General features: G+C 35.5%; 1 protein-coding gene across 1 annotated transcript in view; it reads left to right on the top strand.

Moving 5' to 3' along the window:
* Ankle2 (ankyrin repeat and LEM domain-containing protein 2) overlaps window positions 1–20363 on the top strand; it is a 30663-nt gene that overhangs the window by 8969 nt on the left and 1331 nt on the right. Inside the window, exons 6-12 of the mRNA XM_089249569.1 lie at window positions 640–762; window positions 2226–2292; window positions 3179–3351; window positions 4801–4919; window positions 6338–6476; window positions 7802–9099; window positions 16675–16806. Coding sequence (XP_089105695.1) covers window positions 640–762; window positions 2226–2292; window positions 3179–3351; window positions 4801–4919; window positions 6338–6476; window positions 7802–9099; window positions 16675–16806 — 2051 coding nt within the window. The remainder of the gene's footprint in view (window positions 1–639; window positions 763–2225; window positions 2293–3178; window positions 3352–4800; window positions 4920–6337; window positions 6477–7801; window positions 9100–16674; window positions 16807–20363) is intronic.

Raw genomic sequence — 20363 nt, 5'->3', positions numbered from 1 at the left:
ACTTTTCCATATTAATTTTTGCACAAGGAATCATGTGTGTAACTATTGGGCAGCTGATAGTATCCACCCTGTATAGGCTAAATAGAATGAAATGCCTATATAATGATACTCGAAGGACCAGAGGGATGTATCCTTCAGTTATATAGTTATTGTTATTAATATAAAATATATTTACGCTATAAAAAAAAGTTCATTGGGACCAAAGAGTAATATCATCATATGGGGATTATCATAATGGAGGCATCGTTATACAGGATTTTCTCTGTAGATTTTCTGAACAACAATCGTATACACTAGGAGTCTTCAAGCTTTCACACAGTGCAACCCATGTTAAAATTTTTGATGAAGCTTGTGTTCTATACTAGACTATATAAATTGCCATAAAGCTATTTATAATAAGCTAATTTTCAAAATGGCTGACGAGTCATGCATCCCAGGTCCCTTTGTATGGTATGAACATATTAGACAAATTTTTAAAAGGAAAATTAGTTTTGTTGTGTGATGAAAACTATGTTAGAAAACTTCCATCTTTCACAAATAAAAAAATTATGGATAATTTTTTTTAATTTGTGTTACATTTTGTTTTGAAAAATGGCTCTTCTCAATCGTGTTGTTACAAGTAACTTTTTTTATATATAGCTTTGTGAAACACCCCTCCATTTTGCGTGCAAGTTTGGGTGTCTTCAAGCGGTGCGAGTGTTAGCTTGTCATCCTTTATGTGACAAAAAACGCAAGAATAAATATGGATTGGAACCTAAAGAGGTATCTTCTTTTTTGTCTACAAGCGATTGGAGTGTTTTCATGATTATTTTTTTTTTTTGGTGTATGAGATATATGATGATTGAGTTTAATTTTACAAGACATGTTACAAAGTATAGATAACTGGATGCACTGTGGAGATGTAATTTTTGGGATGAAAACTCTACTGGTCACTTGGGGAGTTGAACCATCATTCTCTCTCTCTCTCTCCCCCCCTTGCAATACGGGCAAATACGCTAGACCACTATGCTTTAGAAAAAAAAGCACTGAACCTTTCCTTCCTTATTTTTGTGTAGTATGTGATGGATAGTCTTCATAACTCATGATGACCATAAACCTAGATGGGGACGTATAGAGAGATAATGTCCCTTTCTGCTATCCATATGTATTGAAAGTGCACTATCTCCAGCTTGCACGCCAAATGTGGCCCACAAAGCAGCTTGCGAGGTAACCAGGTGTTCTGGTTAAAAAGTATCAGTAGTGAAAAGACAGAGCAAGTTTTCTTCAAGGAAAATAGGATTCATATGAATTATCACCAAAAAATTGTTCAAGATACTGTAAAGCTTCAAATTATGGCTGAAAACATTTGCCAAAGGAAAGTATGGATGTCAATTATAGCCAAAAAAAAAATTGCCAAATGCAAGTAAAGTTACCAACTATCATTAAAATTGTTGTAAAATCACCAATGGTGGGGGAAAAAGTATGTGTTTGGCAAATATGTGAGATGAATATATTTATATATGACTATAATTGATTATAATTTGTGTCATAAATATCATAATATAATATATAAAGCTTATAAATAAAGTATATAAACAATTGCAATAACTTGATTTCAGTTGAGAATAAAAATTCAAGTTATCTTTGTTGAAAATGGATTGTGTGTTGAATGGAAAGTTGAATTGGTGTAGGTGGTAGTGCATCAGACCATGAACCTGACAGCCTGGGTTCAAATCCAGCTCGTTGAAATTATCAGTTTTGTTTATCATGTTTATATAGTTTTTATGATTGCATTTTTACTCAGAAGGTTATGCACCCCTAATATATATGCTCAAAGAAAAGAAAGGATTAGCATTTCTTTAGCCCAGTGATCTAACAGAGTGCGCCAGATTGTAAGGGGGATGGTAGTTCAATCTCTCTGCAGAGACCTGTAGAGGCTTCCTGCCGAAAATTCACCTCCACATTGTATCCAGTTATCCATGCTTTATATGAATACAGTAGTAGAGAGTGATGCCACACATCTCTCTAAGACAAGTGTTACTCATTTTCATAACAAGTCTTCTTCATTTTTGCTTAATGCCTGGTCTGTAGGTGTATGGTTTGCTTTATGTATGGTCTGTATAAGAGTAAGTTATTCTATTTATCTGTATGGTATATTTTAGGCAGCCAGACATCGAAATGTCTGTAAAATGATGTTTTTGGTGTATTTTTGTGATGTGCATAGTTCAAAACTCTTTGATTTTCAGATAATCTGCGAAAGATGTCCTTCCTCAAGCTCTGATGTGAAACAAAGAATCGAAGAGGCATTTGAGGGTTAGTAAAAAATAAATTGCACTTTCTTCATTTCAAGAGGATGATAAACTTTTCAAGTCACGTTTGAGGATAAGATTAGAAAGTTGGGGGAATATTAAACCGAAGTGACAAAAAAATAAATCAAAAATCCTTTACTCCATGGAACAAAAAATTTCTGTCATTCCAGTTTTATATTTGAAATATAAATATACACCATTTTCAGCTTTTCATAAGGCTCTTGAACACATATTGCAGACCATTTTCTAATAACATCTGTGTAATATTGGCGGTGGCGGTGGGCTCTCACATATAGCTTAGCATTATCGTGTAGAAAAAGCTTCAGGATAAAATCTTCAAAAAAAAGAACACTTCAGGGATTATTTAGGGATCATAATGTCTAGTCCATTATTCTTCAGTGTTTGGTTTTAGGTAAAAAGGTTTTTGCAGTCAAAGATTGAAAAAGTGTCTATTACCTTCACAAAAAAAAAAACAATTGATGTTAGGTTGAAGTATGTTATGTGATAAATCTGGTTGTCATGTGTAATAATTGGTTATAATGCATAATCACTGACTATTTTGGTAAGTTTGATCAATTTCTCTGAATTTATCACTTTACCAGTGATAATGCATAATACCCAAGCGTTGCGTTGTTGGTAAATGTATACTATACATGATAATTCATCCATCTATTGTATCATTATATCAGGATAAAATCTTAAAATTTGTTATCACTGGTAAAAATGATAAATTTATCAAACTTACCAAGATGATTGGTAAGTATGCATAATAATCGTAACCGATTTATCGCATTTACCATAACATGCATATAGCAAAAAAGAAGTTATCGTACATTAATATGAAATTCATGGGTATATGTTTGTAAGTGCAGGTATTTCTAATCTTACAGGTCAATATTTTGTGCCGGTTCTAAGAGCTGAAGACAATTCTTTACAGCCAATTATAGGCAGGCCCTATACACGAGATAAAGAAAGTTCAGTTCTGGAAGAAATACAAGACGGCAGTCCTTGTAAAGTCAAACTATCCATCATGGCTGTTGCTGGTCCTTTGTCTCCAGAAAATGTACTCAGATTTGTACTTTTTCCTCTTTTTTTTTTTCTTTAAAATTCAGCTAGCTGCTCCTATTAATGAGTGATAACAACAGCTAATAATGCAATTATTGAATGAACTTAAGTGCTTTCGAAGGCGTTTCTACCTTAATTCAGTTATTTGAAGTAAATATGGTACACACACCATGTACATGCAAGTTGAAACATTATTTCAATTCAATAATTGAAACATTTAAAACCAGAATAATTTTAAGTTTAAAAACATAAAAACCAAACTTCTAACCCTTTTTCACGTAGAGTAGAAGAATTTCGAGACATTTGTTCATTGTAACGAGACTCTGAGCCATCTTCCAAAAAATGGTCCCCCCCCCATTGTGTGAATGGTATGGGAGTAATTAGAGAACGAATATGAAATGCATCAAAAATACATCCCGAGATTACATATTTTCTTGGAAAATAATATCAAAATAATTTTTGTTTGCATGTAAAATCAAGATTTTACTTTGGAACACGTGTCCTTTAGTCCTCAAGGGTTAATTCATTTTGTTCAGCTCTGTGTATGGATGATGTATGACATCTTGGATGTCCATTGAGATGTCCACAAAATTCAAAGAGTTGGATGTAACATCTCACAGGTAGAGACATGAACGCACAGATAATACTGGCTTTACATAAATTCGAAACTAATCGCTAAGCTTCTGTTTTTAGTAAAACAGTTTTAACCCCTTCGCTTAGAAGCTATTGGCAAGAAATCCTGATGATCTCTATTTGTGAATCGGTGATAAATATGGTAACCTTGTCCTAACCTAACCACATGAAAACCACACAAAAGAAAAGAAGGAAAGAATGCAAGGAAAAAAAACAAATGAAAGGCAAACAGTATAATAGATAAATAGATAAGAGAGTAGGTGCAAAGTAGATTTATCTTTTCACCCTCCCTTGCCTCCTCTCTTTCGCTTTTACATGTGTAGAATAGAAGAATGCATCATGTGGGGGGAAAATCACTAATATAGTGTATAGAAATAAACTGAGGTAAAAAGAACAACTTTGTTTCATAGGGTTACAACAGCTGCTCAAAGCAACGAAGCTTCGTGATGATGAGAGAGGAAAGAAAACAAAGAACTTGTTTGAATTTATTTCACTGGCATTTGGATGCAATATTACCTCCTTGATTTTAAAGTGGTTAATGGACATTTTTCCAAGGATTTGTTTTGACTCATTGAGTACTAATAACTGTTGAATTATTATCATTTTGTAGAGATACTACAAATCTTCCAGATAACGGAAGGATAAGGCACACTTAATATAACAAAGTTATCATTAACAATAAGTAAAGAATTAATCAAACATACTGAGCCAAATAAACATGTTTTTTCAATAGTACAGCAAATCTATCATTCATTTTACCTTCATTTCAAAAATTGTTTATATTGAAGCTGATTGGGGTTTTTCCTCCCACTAGGCTGAATTATTCTACAAATTTTGGAAAACACCAACCAGTCAGTTCTCATGGACAAGGTATCAATACCTCAACAAAATACGCTTGAGTGATACTGAGAAGGGACTAGAGACACTCGGACGGTAAGTGTTGTCATGACTATTACACTTCATTTGTTCCTTCTGGTCTTGTTTTGTTCCATTTGTTAGCAAAACTAAAATAAATTATTTAGAAGCTCTAAACACAAAATAACTTTGGTGTCTTTATTTTTGTATTCTAATGCATTGGTGATGATTCCCAGACTCGTAAATCTGTAAGCTTCTCACATGGCAAAATATTTTGCTGCCGAAAAAAAAGGGGCCTTACTACAAATAAAAGTAAAACGTGGGCATTTCCGAGTTCACCTCAACATAATATCCATGAAAAAGATAATTTCTTCATACATTGGACTGAGGAAAAAATCAAAATCATCTCAGTCTCCCTACTGCCGCCACCTGGACACCATTTGCTGAAGTTAGGGTAGGGGGGTAGACTTTGCCTCCTCTACTTCAGCTTAAATAAGGAATGAATGGTCATGTCTTCTGTGGTATATATGGATAGCATGCTTGCCGAGATTGCAAGAGGACTGGGTTTGGTTTAGATAGCCTATCTATTTTTGGTTGGATAGCCTATTTTTCTGTGACATGTCCATTCTTTTTCGTAATTTTCGCCATCCCGCATTTTCAACAGTGTTCTGAAATTTTATTCTTCACTAAAATCAAGAGTTAAAATTATTTTGCCAATTATGTTATGATAACTTGGTGATGAATATTTTTCTCTCGCATATCATTTTAAAAAAATTTTCCCTAGAATTCATTTTAATCCTTTGTGATTAGAAGTAGCGTTTCATTTTCTGCCATTGATAATTATAGCAATAATTCATAACTTTTATTACTTATGGCATCATATTTGAAAACAGTTGTCAACTGAGCCCCCGCACTTAAAATCCTCATGTGCCATATTTTCCCTGAGAAAACGTGGTCAGCATGGAATTGCAAGGACTAAAATAATGTTTTCTTTTGGGATTTTTCATTCAAGCTAAACACAATTTGAGGATTTTTCTATGAAGACAGAAAAAATGAAAGAATCCGGTTTCCAACCACAATATTTTAATAAGGCGAACAATATTTAATGAAAAACAGAAACGCTTTTGGGTAAATCTGAAGCACTGGCACCTATGCCTGTGTTTTTGCTACTATTGGTGAAGAAATCCCTGACTTTTGTTGGGACAATCTGGCATGGTCCCCACATCCTGGAGCAAGGGTCCTAGGCTGGGATCGTACACAGTCTCCAAAGCCAGACTTGACTTATCACAGCTCTTTCAATGGTAAATTTATAGTGTGAAAAACAAAAATTACAAGAATTGTCCCAGGCCCCAGAGCTAGAGCCCTGTCAGCCACCCTTGTGGGGACCATGCAATCTAGGCAGGGTTACTTCTGCTTTAATTTTTGGAGTGTACATTTTTATTAATTTCTCTCTCTCTTACAGCATTTATTATTCGTTCTCATTTGTTGCTATGTAGGCATTTAGCTCGCAGCTTTAATGCTCCTTGGTCTGAGTATTGGCCATCATTGAATGCCTGGTGTGATGTCTCCTCTAAAGAAGGACTGCAACTCCTTGAGAATCATCTGAAGACACTGTATTATATCATGAGCTCAAAGGTATTTGTTTTTGAAGATGTATAGCTCTTATATGAATTTTATGCTTCTATTGTTTTGTGATTGAAGCGACACGATTGCAGTGTTTTCCAGTGTTAACTATGCTTCAATAACGTATTGATGTATAGTTATGTTCCTCTATATATATTTGTCTGTTCCCTAATTGGGATGTAACAATACCATGTCTCAGGACCTGTGAAGTGCCCTATTTGGCTCCCTCACAGCTGAGTCCTGCCTGTATTAGTTTCTTTAGCACAACATATGATCCTCTGGTTGGTGGGTGCTCGGGAGTGCTTGTGGTCACACTCAGGGTTTGTGTTGGTGGGCAGAGGTCCAGTTCTTTGTCTGCCTGTGTGGCTGATCTTGGGGCCCCGTGGGAAAAGATGATATCATAATCTGGCTGTGACTTTTCAGTTAAAAATTATTTGGAATATGGACTGGGTCACTGTTCGGTTAGGATGTTAGGATGATGTCTTGCCCTTATTATTACCCTCCCCAAGGAGGGCTATTGCCCATTTTCAGAAACACTGATATAAAGCAATGGGGGTGCACAACCTCTAGTCTGCGGGCCAAATGCAGCCACTCAAAAAAATGTTACTAACAAAATGTATCAGTTCATGCAACACAATAAGTATATACAAATTTATGGCTATCTCGCATATTTGACCCACAGACCGACAGGATGACTACTACTACTAAACCATACATTCACCTCGTCCATATTCCTCTGCAGAACCTTTAACGAATTGGTAAATGTTTCAATGTGCGTGTATGTGTAGTGAAACCTGACGTGAAGTTTCTTTCTGTGTAATGCTTGTTGTGTATAGTGGTGCCATCTGCCACCAGTTTTTCTAACTATGAGTGAAGTGTAATGATTAAATAATTTATCGTTGTTGTTATCCTCATTATTGTTGCTCTCTGTGGCGAGACTTTTTCATGGGGAGATCGGCTCACATTTGCACCTCAAAGTTGGGAACCACAGGAAACCAACTTGCTGACCACCACTGTGGTGACAGTGGGGTTCAAACCTGGATCCTCCCAATGCGAGTCTGTCACTATGACCACTCGACCACCGTAACGGCAGACATGATGACTGCTGATCACCCAAAGAGGCCATCTTGGGATGGTTTGCGCTCTTTCCCAAAGGGAATAGATGGTTCTCAGAGAGCTATTTGGCCCAGAGATTGAAAGTGCTGTGCACACCCCCCCCCCCCCCCCGATCTGCAGATATGTCTATCATCATTGAATATGGGGAATGTGTTGACTTGGCAATATATCTGTTCTTTTTCATGAAAATATGAGTCCACTAAACTCTGCATCTTTTTCAGGATCGCAGCCTAGAGGAGGAAAGTCCTGCCACAGTTAATATCATAGATGAAACAAATTGTGGAAGTCCTTGCCTGCGTGAATCATCACTACACTTTACTCACTCAACTCCCATGATAGTGACTCCTAACAGTAGTAGTAGCAATAGCAGTACCAGCAGCGGTGGAGTAAGTTCTCTTTGTAGTGGTTTCATGAATCTGCATCTCAGCGAATCGGAACGTATATGCACTAGTCCAGACATGCCAAGCATTTTCAGAAAAAGTGGCAGCAGTGTTAGCGGTGCCAACAGCAGTGGGAATGTACTGAGTGAGAGCACATCTACAATTCAGAAAGTCTGTCAGGAAAGTAAAAACGATCTACAAACAACTGAAAATGATTTGAAAGATTTCAACACTCCTCGAAGAATTTTCACTCATCCTAGAAAGTCATCGTTTCAGCAAACCAGTGACTTAATTCAGAATGGGGACGGTGGCTGTTTGACAAATGTGAAGCAATTGTCATCAAAAAAATGGTCTGTGAGGGATTTCAGAATTCACGATCAAACGGCAAAACATGATTTAGGTTCCCAAAAAAGTTACGAGTGCATACTAGAAAATAATTTCCCACATTCGTTCATTGTACCCATAAGAGCCATCGTGGAAACAATGTTCAATGTGTTCTCAAAAGTTATGGCCAATTCTGCAGATACTGTGAACACCGGAATGCATATGCACTTGCTATTGTCGGAAGATGTTCTTCCAAAAATTGGTTCCTTATTGCAAATGAGTTCCTCCGTTGTAAAAGATTTGTCTGGTTTGCACAGTATTGTAAGTTTCGCGGTTTCCAAAGAAATGCATTTCCTGTTAACGCACCACGAACTTGATCTATTGTTCAGATGTATCGAAAACTACCTGGACACGCATTCATCATACAACCTTTCTGATCACGGCGACAGCTTGGAACAGAGTTATTCTCGTTCGTGCTCGTCACATGATAACAAACTGCAATGGGAGCATCTTTGGTGTATTCTGAAGTATTTGTTGGAAAACAAAGCGATTGCGGTCGATTCAAATCTAAATCAGAATCCGTGTGACTGTTCTTGGCTGAATAATCATCATAAAGATGAAAATATTCAGTTGAAACTGAACTTTCATGATTCGCTAGAAAATTCCGACTCAAAATCTGCTGGCAGCGCAGATGATGAATATGATAGTGGGAGTTTCGTGACTCCCCCATGTTCACCTAGCGCTATCGTCTTGTCATCTGATGAAGAAGATCATCCTGTTACACCAGATGAAGGGCTAGAAGTTTATGTTGAAGGGTGAGTTCATTAAATTGTACTATAAAAGTCTCCAGAAGGAAACTTCATCGATAAACCAGAAAATTTAGATAAACTAATATTAATCACTATGAGTATTCTAATATGAGTGACCAAGCGAGTGACTCCCTGTCTCGATTACTGAAGAATACATGTGACAAAATGTTATCAGTTTCTGGGGGGGGGGGAAGACGAAATTTGCCAATTAGGCACTCCCCCACAGTAGAATCAATAAGACCTGTGTCATGGATTCCCATATGCCCAGTTTAGTTGTGATTTAATGGTGATTTCTTGCTAGCAGGATTTCAGTAGGATACTGGTAGGTAATTTGCCCTACAATTTTACGACTTTGAGCCTTGGCAGTCTTAAGAGCATTGCAAGTCTCCATGCAGTGATTTTTCTGAGGCCCACTACCTGTCTAGAAATGCTTGCCTACCAATTTATATTCTTACTCTGGAAAATTGTATCCAGATCTCATTATCATGAGTCTCAGTGGCTGAATGAATGAATGCCAGAACTCTGTCGTTGGACCTATCCTGTAGCGGAGATCTCTTTCAGCCCAGCTTTATTGCAAAATAAAGTATATTCCAAAATATATCAGTTTGGAACATGAGTGTCCTGGGGGTACGTTCATGCATTAAGACAGCACTGCTTTGCATTAATTGTTAGACGGGATGTCACTCACATTTTCTCTACAATTTTACTTTCATTAATGACTCCCTACTTTATTTTTTTTAAATCCCTTTCATATTCGTCTGTGTACAGTTTTTGGATCTGGAGCACAAAAAATTCCCTAATTATAATCACTTAGATCAGTGGTTCTCAACCTTTGCAAGCCTGGAGACCGGTTCCCTGCAGAAAATGAATGACGAAAAAGGAAACGGCTAATCACTCGCAGCTCGGTATGAATGGTGTCAAGGGCTCGGTACCGGGCCGCCGTTGAGAAACACTGACTTAGATAACTTAAGTGATACACAGCATATTTATACACATACACGCAACCGAACATGATTTCCAATCTGTCTCCTCTTGCAGGATATACCATATCTCTCCCCCCACTCCCGCACATTAGCCGGCATAACACCAGATGCAAGGTACACCAGCTTTTTGAATGTTGGGGTCTGGTCAAAGCCTCCTAGATACTACAAGCCTGAAACATGTTTTCGTGACGTCACAACCCGGGTCCTACCGCGTACATGCTTCGCATTCAAAACACGCTACCAACATGTATTTTTTGACAATTAGAAAGAAAAATTGACGATTTTTTTTATTGCAATTATTACCTAGTATGGTATACGGAAAACACTGAATGTTAAATTAATGAATAATAAAATTATAAAAAGAGGTAATTCAACAATTATTAAAAAAAATAGGGGTTTCACAAATTCTCTGCCAACACGTATTTCTAGGTGTTTTTTTTTGCTCCCAAGCAAATATTTTGGAAAAATCAGGCAATATATATTTGACTTTTCATTTTTTTATTTATATGACATTAGAATTTGTATTTAAAATAAAAGGATACACAGGCAATGTACAAAAATAAAAACAACGATGTCATTAAAATATTTTTTATTCACTGAGCTACATTCATATTATCAATTCTAATTCAAAGGGAAATTAGTTGTTGCTTTAAACAAAATTTTTGTAAATGTTCAAATTTATTCATCTATGAGGGGAACTTCGAAAACACATTTCAAAATCCTGATGGGATTTCACATTATGAAAAGTCTCTTGTTGTGCACTTATTTATAAAATTTCCATAAAATAAATTTTAGTTTCCAATTTTAAATGGTGAATTGTGAACACTTAGAAATAAATATTCAACTAAAATTCCGAAAATAAAATGTTAACGTGGGATCAATGTTTTTTTTAAATTTAAAGTTTCAAAATTAAAAAGTATCTCCTGAAAAATGCAAAACATTTTTTTCATGTCTACTCAAAATGCACAGACAGTTTTTTTGAAAATACTCAAAATTTGAAAAATGAACTATTCAATGCAATATTACAATTCTTTTATAGAAGCAAGTTTCTTTTAATCGAAGAGTTCTTTTATGAGGTGTTATTATTTTAAGCATGGCAAAAACTATACTCTAGTAGAAATATTAAAAATACTATTTAACCATTAATTTATTCTAAATTTTTTACACATGTTCTTGATTATATGTGCTATCCTATGCTGGTATAAAGTTTTACGTATCTTAGATACTTAATTTTTTGTAAATTTTCAAAAAAAAAAAATTAATTAAAAACAGCTTGCGCGCATGATAAAATATAACAATCTAATTGAATAAAAATTGATTAAAAATAAAGGAAACTTTTCAATTCATGAAATTAAGCAAAAGGTTGAGATTTCATTGACTCAATCTTATTTAAAATTAAATTTTAAAACTTAAATTTCAAATTCCAAACATTTTTAGTTAAAATTTAATTTTAAATAAGATTGAGTCAATAAAATCTCAACATTTTGCTTTATTTCATGAATTGAACAGTTTCCTTTATTTTTAATCAATTTTTATTCAATTAGATTGTTATATTTTATCATGTGTGCAAGCTGTTTTTTAATGAATTTTTTTTTTTGAAAATTCACAAAAAATTAAGTATCTAAGATATGTAAAATTTTATACCAGCATAGGATAGCATATACAATCAAGAACATGTGCAAAAAATTTGGAATAAATCGATGGTTAAATAGTACTTTTAATGATATTTCTATTAGAGCATAGTTTTCCACAATGTTAAAAGGTACGAGACCCCTTAATTGAAGATTTGGTGTTAAAGTTATCATTTTTAGTTTTTGTGTAATTATTCAGGAATACTTTAGATATTATTTTGATACAATAATGAGAGACTTACCTTGAATATTTTACCTTTGAATATTATACTGATACAAATACAAATACAAATACAACGCCACAACAGGCAAATTGCCCAACGAGGTGGCTGACTTAAGAACATCATGGATCCCCCGAGCCATTTTTTGGAGGCCCTACCTACTACTGCTACACCACACATGCACCCCCCCCCCCCACGCGGAACCCCCCAACGAACCCCCACGAATCGGTAAATGCGGGAATATGCGTGTACGTGTAGTGCAACCTGACGTAAAGTTTGTTTCGGTGTAATGCTTGTTATGTGTAGTGCTGTCATCTGCCCCCAGTTTTTCTAACTATGAGTGAAGTGTTATGGTTGAATGATTTACCGTTGTAGGACTGTTGCTCTCTGTGGCGAGACTTTTTAACGGGGAGATCGGCTCGCATTTGCGCCTTGAAGTTGGGAACCACAGAAAACCAACTTCAGCCGACCACCACTGTGGGGTTCGAACCCGGATCCTCGCATCACGAGTCCGGCACTATAACCACTCGACCACCACAGCGGCCTGGTATAAAATTTTACATATCTTAGATACTCAATTTTTTGTGATGTCAAACTTTTAATTGAAGCTTTCTTATAAAATGTGCCAAGCTTAAAATAATAATTACACAAATTTTGGCCATTGTCAAACCAACTCACTTCTCAATTTCAAGAAGTTCACAACTTCAGCACTTTTCGTGTTAGATGTTTCTCGTTTGAATTCTGTACCATACGCTAGGAAACCTACTTTTTGTAGCAATACTTGAAGTAATATGCATGAGGTAGTATCAGTTTATTTGAATTCCTCACAAAGCGATATGAAGCTGGATTGGTGAAATAAAATATTGATGTCCATAATATCATTTCTGAGTAATAGCGAGCAGCTTTCATAAAACTCAGTTCCAACTATTCATGCAGAAAGGATAAAGTCACTTATTTTACCATGAAGTACTCTGAGTTTTTTCCTACGAATCACTCATAAGAAGACTCAGCTACAAGATGATTATCGACCGAGGCAGTGACACTCTTTGAATTGCTTTTCATTGATTTCATATTTTTCCTCTGGTGACTTTCTTTTAATTGGTAACTTTGTCGTTCCTTTCTAAGTACGACGAGGGTTCCATTCTGTCTCCCTCTTCCCCTTGCAGTTTGACCTACCACTGCAAACACAGCAGCACCGAGACACCTAAAAGAAAGTTTAAAATGTTATAGGTGTAGTATTTATAATATTCAGCATATAGGCAACAAAATTATTGAATTATAAAATATTCTGAATAGTGCAAGAATGCTTACACAGGGAAATGACTCACATTTAAATTTAATGGTTTAAAATGCAAGTTGAATTTGAAAACTGTTATTATTTATTTAAAAAGTAGCCTATCCCTTCATTAAGTTTCACATCACTCAGCACATTAATATTTGTATTTTTAATTGATTATAGACCTGAGAAATGTGATTCACTCAATATTAAAAAAAAGTGTTTATATATTAGATATGAAAAATGTGCTCCCATGATTAAACAAATGGATAAAAACTGCTCTCAATGCAGGAGGAAATAAAATTCCGACACAAAACAGCAGCGAACATATCAACTTTCAAATTAATTATGCAAAATAAAGTCAGAAAAAATAAATATTTCAGATGTATTGACTGATTTGTGTACAAATAGCTACATACCTTTTTTTTGCCCGTCGTCTGATGATTATCGATGTTCTCGGCTCCTTTTTACAATTATTTAAACGAAATTTCTCCTGCTAATGTATTACAACAAATAAAAAAGCAATAACAATAAGTAAATAGTAAAATAAATATTAAAAACTTGAAGAATTTAAATTAAATATGACGACAAATGCACGTGGCGTGCTTCGTTAAAAACATCCAAAATAGCCACGCTAAGGACCCGGATTGTGACGTCACAACCTTGGCGGAGTGATACATTACGGCTTGTACTTCTAGGAGGCTTTAGTCTGGTCCATTCCCAGCCTCCCAGAAAAAGCAAGGTTTAACAGGGATCAGGGTGTGCATTTAGCCAATTCAAAAGATTTTTATAATAAAGATATTCAAGAATTTTCCAGAATCTGTGATTCAAATTTCCTGGCATGTTGGTCTCCCTTGATGTTTCCTGGCGCGCTGGCAAGTACATTAAGTGGATACTCAGCATCGGATGTGTGGCATATTTACCGATAACTTGAGTAATGCACAGTTCCAGATTACTTAAGTGGCCCCAAAGCCAGTGTTGTTTGGTTTAAACTTTGGTTTTAACCAAGTGGTTTTTTTCAAAAAGTCTCATAAAAGTGGCCAGAATATATATATATTTTTCATATGAAGTATCTTAGTCATTTAAAGTTATATATAAAAGCCAAAATTTCTCATTCTTACAACATTTTCTAACCTTTGGCTACATTCTGATGCTCTATCTTTAGCAAATTCATGAATAAGGATTGCATCACAAATCTAAATGTAGTGGTGTATTATCTCACAGGGTTTCTTTTTCCCTTCACAAAGAAGCAGCAACAGTAGTGATACCATCATGCTAGGGGCAGGTGGTCCTATAATCCAATAAAGACACCAGCTGTCCTTAAAGGACAAAGACTGGTGTACTAGTAGTTACATTACCTCACATACATTTTCATTTTCTTTCCCATAAGAAGTAGCACATCTCCTACTGTATATCTCCCAGTCTTAATATTCAATAGTTGTTTTTTTTATACTTTCACATTGTTAAGCCTGGTTAATCAAGGTTCTACTGTATAGTAGTAACAGATTTATGAAAAATAATCAGCTATATACAGGGTGATTATAATTTAAGTTTTGATTCCAAAACTATACAACAAGTACTGACTTGAAAATTTGCATGGATACTCCTGAAGCAATGGAAGTTTCTTTTGCAAAAGGAAAAAAGTGCAAGTAGTGCAAAATGTGCAAGTAGATGATGCTGTACTTGGCCAGCAGTATAATCTATTTTGTGCAACCACATCATTTCAGCACTTCCACAGCATCAGTGTGTGGATAGAACTTCTATCAAGATCCACATTGCAATACCAGCAAAGCAGCTGCTGAAGACCCATTTTGGCAGGATGCACCTTAACCCTTGCAACTTCTGGCTGTGGGTGTAGCTCAAAATGTTATAAACAGTGGTCAGATTGCAAACTTTGGTGAATTGCAATCTCCAGCACATTCCCTATATGTTAGAAGTTCCTCAGGAATATTAACGGGGGGGGGGGGGGTTCGTTTGATTTAATAAAGCAGAATTGTAAGCACATCCACATCATGACCATGGCATACTCTGATTCTGTTGTTGAACAACAATTTTTGTGCTTTCAACCTCAGGTGGGACAACATATTTAACATTTCTTAATTGTTCAATTACTTCGTTTTTTGTGATGTTTCCATGAATTATGAAATCGTGCAATGCTATAATTAAGGTATCATTTTGCCAAGACTGGCTATTCTGCGAGCAAATTTCCCACATGTTGGATGATGTCATTAATTTTACATTTTTTAATATTTTTTTCCCTTTACAAAATAAAATTGAATTTTTTCAGGAATATTCATGTCAATTTTCAAGTCATTTTGACAATCGTTCTTTTTTTACAGTGTTTTGAAATCAGAACCTTAGTTATAATCACCCTGTATATCGTAAATCATTGCTAATTAATCTGCATTATTTATGCTTCATTAAATACATTATATTCACCTAACCTTTATATATTATATGATTAATAATAACATTAAAAGAATTTCCAAACACACAGTAATCCATTGAGTTAAGCAGAAAATAATTAAATTGCAAAAGTTGCTTTTTGTTAAAATGTAATAATATTTATTGATTAATTAGCATGGGAATAGTGTTAATTACATTAATAACCATTTTATTTTAGTTAATTATTAAAAGTTTGAAAGAAATTTCATTGTTTTTAATGTTAATACTATTTAAAACAAAAACCAGTTTAAACCAAAAAAACCTGGTTTTTTGGTTTTTAAAAAAAAAAACGGTTTTTTTACCAACCCTGCCCACAGCACACTTACAGATAACTCAAGTGACCAGTAGTGCAGTTTCACATCACTTGAGTGGGGCCATAGCACATTCCCAGATCACTCAAGTTACCCATGGCATGTTTACAGATCACCCGAGTAATTCACGACACAGTTCCAGATCACTCAAGTGATCTGCAGTACACCCAGATTACTTAAGTGGCCCGCAATGTGTTTTGAAACCAATAAAGTGGCCTACACTCTCCCAAAGGTTGAGCACACTTTGCCAACACCAACTCTTCCTCTCATCATCCATTCAGTATAGTGTAATCCAGTCTTTATATTTTTTTGTGCCGGAATTATGTGTGTACCTAACAGTCTGAGTGCGTATCTAGTGTTGTGTATGATTTTTCAGTGCTGCCATCTATATCTCAGAAGTGAAGTGAGTGATGTGTAGTGGCTGAATATTTGTACTGTTTGTAGGCCTGTTGCTCTCTGTGGCGAGACTTTTTAACGGGGAGATCGGCTCGCATTTGCACTTTGAAGTTGGGAACCACAGAAAACCAACTTCAGCCAACCACCACTGTGGCGACGGTGGGGCTCGAACCCGGATTCCCGCGATGCGAGTCCGTCACTATGACCACTCGACCACCACAGCGGCCAGTCTTTATATTGTGTTGAAGTCTTTTTTTCCTAATGTATACAATATATCTCGTGTTAAAACATGTAATGGGTCTTTTTAATGCATTCCAGAAAATGGCCATCCAAAGCAGATATGGACATGCTGCGAGCAATAGAACATATTCACATAGATCCTGTTATATATCCTCATATTTGTCGATGGAAGCATCTGATATCACTAAAAGATGAGAACACAGTGCAAAGGTATGTATATACATAGTTAGAGCAGTGCCATTAGCTTCTTTCTTTTAAACCGAGCATAACTCAGGTCTATTGCCATGGGCAATTTACTACTTAGTGAGTTGTGCCGGAAGTGTAAGTGCGTGTACCTAACAGTCTGAATGCATACCTTGTATTGCGTTTGATTTTTCAGTGCTATATTCCAGAAGTAAAGTGTGATGATTGAATATTTGTAGTTTATAGGCTTGTTGCTCTCTGTGGCGAGACTTTTTAATAGGTTGATCAGCTTGCATTCATTTCTTGAAGTTGGGAACCACAGAACACAGGTTCAAACCTGGGACTTCATGACCACCACAGCAGCAGTACCGTTAGCTGCAGGGCAGGTTAATATCCTAGCCCTCAGATGGTAGTCCTTATCCTTTCTTCCCTCAGTATGTGCACCGAGTGGCCACTTTTTATTATGACCACCTGACAATTCTAAGCAAATGAGCTATGACATCACAGTTCTGTAATTTCAGGCATTGTTAACATAATATTTGGACTCACACTTTCCTGTGCAGATTCTGTTACAAATGTTTTTAGGGCTGTCAAAAAATTTAAAAGGAAAAAAAAATGTTGATCAACCCTGTACCATAAAAAGCTACAAATGATTTGTAACTGTCACAGGATATTACATTTGCTTTGTGCAATACTTGTATGCATTTTCGTGAGAATATAGTTATATTCATGAAGATATAAATGTTTCTTACAAAAAATTCCAATTTTCATTTCATGTTTTCTGCTTATAGCATGCAGTTTTCAACTAATTTTTACGAAAATTACAGAAAATTTGGCGCTGTGCGTAAGACACACTGGAAAGCAGGGCTTAACAAATTGCAAAAAAAAAAAAATCTAGGCTCCCAGAACAGGAGCTAAAAAATTTTTCACCTGAGAAAAACAGGTTCAAAATAACGTTTCTTTTGATTTTTTCCAGGATATAGGGACCTTTTTTATGTTGTTGGGGTGAATATGCTGATATGAATTACAAGCATTTTGTGCTGTTCTCACACTCTAACAACTCCATAAAGAAAATTTTAGGGCGTTAGTGCCAATTTTTTAGTTGCCATGGCACCTGGGATTTGTCAATCGCTGCTGCACAAAAATTTAAAATGTAACAATTTTGTATTCAACAAGGTATGAGCATTTTAAGCAAATTATTTTTAATTATGCATACACAGAAATTATCAATTTTATTTCCCAATAATTTGGTTGCCTTAAATAGCGCAACAAAAAATCCACTTGAATGTTGTGAAGATTCTAAACGATTTCAGCGGTACAGTGAGCAGTAATTTCAGTTACTGGCTGAAAGTAATTGGATGATAAGGGATTTCGACTTATCTCATCCAACCACTTTCAATATTGCTCACTATAACTGGCATCTTTCTGAATTTTCATTACATTCAATTGGATATCATTCATCAATAATTAAGAATCATTTATTTGAAATGCGGATATCTCATCGAATACTAAATTGTTACATTTGAAATTTCTTTACAGTGTGTCTCGTGTATAGCGTCAAATTTTCTGCAAGTTTTTTAAAAATGAGTTGGAAACTCTGCATGTGTTATAAGCAAAAAAACATGCAATGAAAATTGGAATTTTACATGAGGCAGTTATATCTTTGTGAATATATTTGTTATTTTAACAAAAATGCATACAAGTATTGCACAAAGCAAGTATAAAATATTCTGTGATATATACAAACAATTTGCAGCTTTTTATGATACAGGTTGATCGAAACCATTTTTTTTTTTTACATTAATTTTTTGCCCTTCCCCTAAAAACATGTGACTAAATCTGCACTGAATGAATGAACGCCAGGGTCTCTGCCACCGGACTTATCCCGTTGCCGAGATCTCTTTCAACCCAGCTGCGTGGCAGAGTCTGGAACAAAGTGAGTGCACCTAACAGTCTGAGTGTGTATGATATTCCAGTGCTGCCATCTATACTTCAAATTGTGAGTGAAGTGTAATAATGATTGAATATTTGTAACGTTGTAGGCCTGTTGCTCTCTGTGACGAGACTTTTTAACGGGGAGATCGGCTCACATTCGCGCCTTGAAGTTGGGAACCACAGAAAACCAACTTCAGCTGACCACCACTGTGGGGTTCGAACCCGGATCCTCGCATCGCGAGTCCGTCACTATAACCACTCGACCACCACAGCGGCACTACTAAATCTGCACTGGAAAGTGTAAATTCAAGTACAGGCATCCCTCTCTTTATGCGATTAATTGGTTCCACAAAATGGTCGCTTAACACAAAATTACATAAATCGAGTTGAATTTAACATGGGTAAGATAGGGATAGAAAATTTCTTCAGAAGGATAAGAAGAGACATAAACCCAATTTCCAGCAGCAAAATATTTTTTTTATAATGAATTAATTATTCAAATTTAAAAATAAATCTCATCAATTTAGGCTACATGAATAAATTTAATTAATACTTTGACTTCTGTCTTCTCCACTTCTGATTGATTCTAGTGAATGTGGATGTTTTTTCTTTCCTGAAGAGCCTGGTATGAGATTGGCTGATAACTTTTTTTTAATGAAAGCAGTCGACATTCATCTGACAAGTAACATTCTTCGTCTCTTTATAAAAACTTTAGGTGCAAAGTTAGAGAATTCCGAATATCCTTCACAAATATAACAATTATAGATTCATTAAGATAATTTTCTTTGATTTAAATTCTGATGGCATTGTCCATGTTACCAAAAGATGCTCATTAGTGAGATCTGGTGAAATAGATTTGAGCGTTTTTTCATACATGTGTCATCTACGATTGGAAAATGAATAAAATTATTCCAATTCACAAATTCGGGTCCACTTTCCAATTCCCTTAACTTTAGGCCAATAGCAATCACCTCTTCCCGTTGTAAAATCTTCGAACCCATTGTAGCAAAAGAAATCTGTGCCCACTTAAATAAACTCCATCAACTTTTCGTTTTCTCCAATCAACATGGCTTCAGAAAATCCCTCTCAACTGGCCCTCTTCATCTACAAACTCTCAGGAGTCATTGATAAAACCTACAAACTGATATTATTTTCCTAGATTTCTCTAAAGCTTACAATAAAATTCTCCATGACAAACTTCATGGATCTCAACATACAATTGCTAAAATGGGTGGAGGCTTTCCTAAAATATTGTAACTAGTGTTTGTCCATTTTAAAGATCATAACTCCCCATCCGCCTCTGTAAAGTCTGGTACCCCTCAGGGATTGGTCCTCTCCATGTTATCATTCTTATTTTACATTAATGACCTCCCCAAATCCCTCAACTGCACCACTAGATTCTTTATAGATAGCTGCTTAATTTATCGCATCATTCACCAATAGTCTTCCAAGAACTTCTCCAACATAATCAGGCTTCCATCTCTGACTGGTGTTCATTATGGCAGATGCCTATCAATATTTCAAAAACAATTCTCATGTGAGTTACCCGTAAATTACTTCTTCTGGATTACTTTTACTCAATCAACAATGTAAACATATCCCAAGTTTCTCAAATTAAATACCTCAACGACATGATCTCAGCTGACCCA

The sequence above is a fragment of the Pholcus phalangioides genome, unplaced genomic scaffold (assembly GCF_987345545.1).
Source record: "Pholcus phalangioides strain wild (caught in Gottingen) unplaced genomic scaffold, Ppha-v1.0 ptg000022l_1, whole genome shotgun sequence".
NCBI lineage: Eukaryota > Metazoa > Arthropoda > Arachnida > Araneae > Pholcidae > Pholcus > Pholcus phalangioides.
This window is presented reverse-complemented; position numbering and strand designations above follow the sequence as displayed.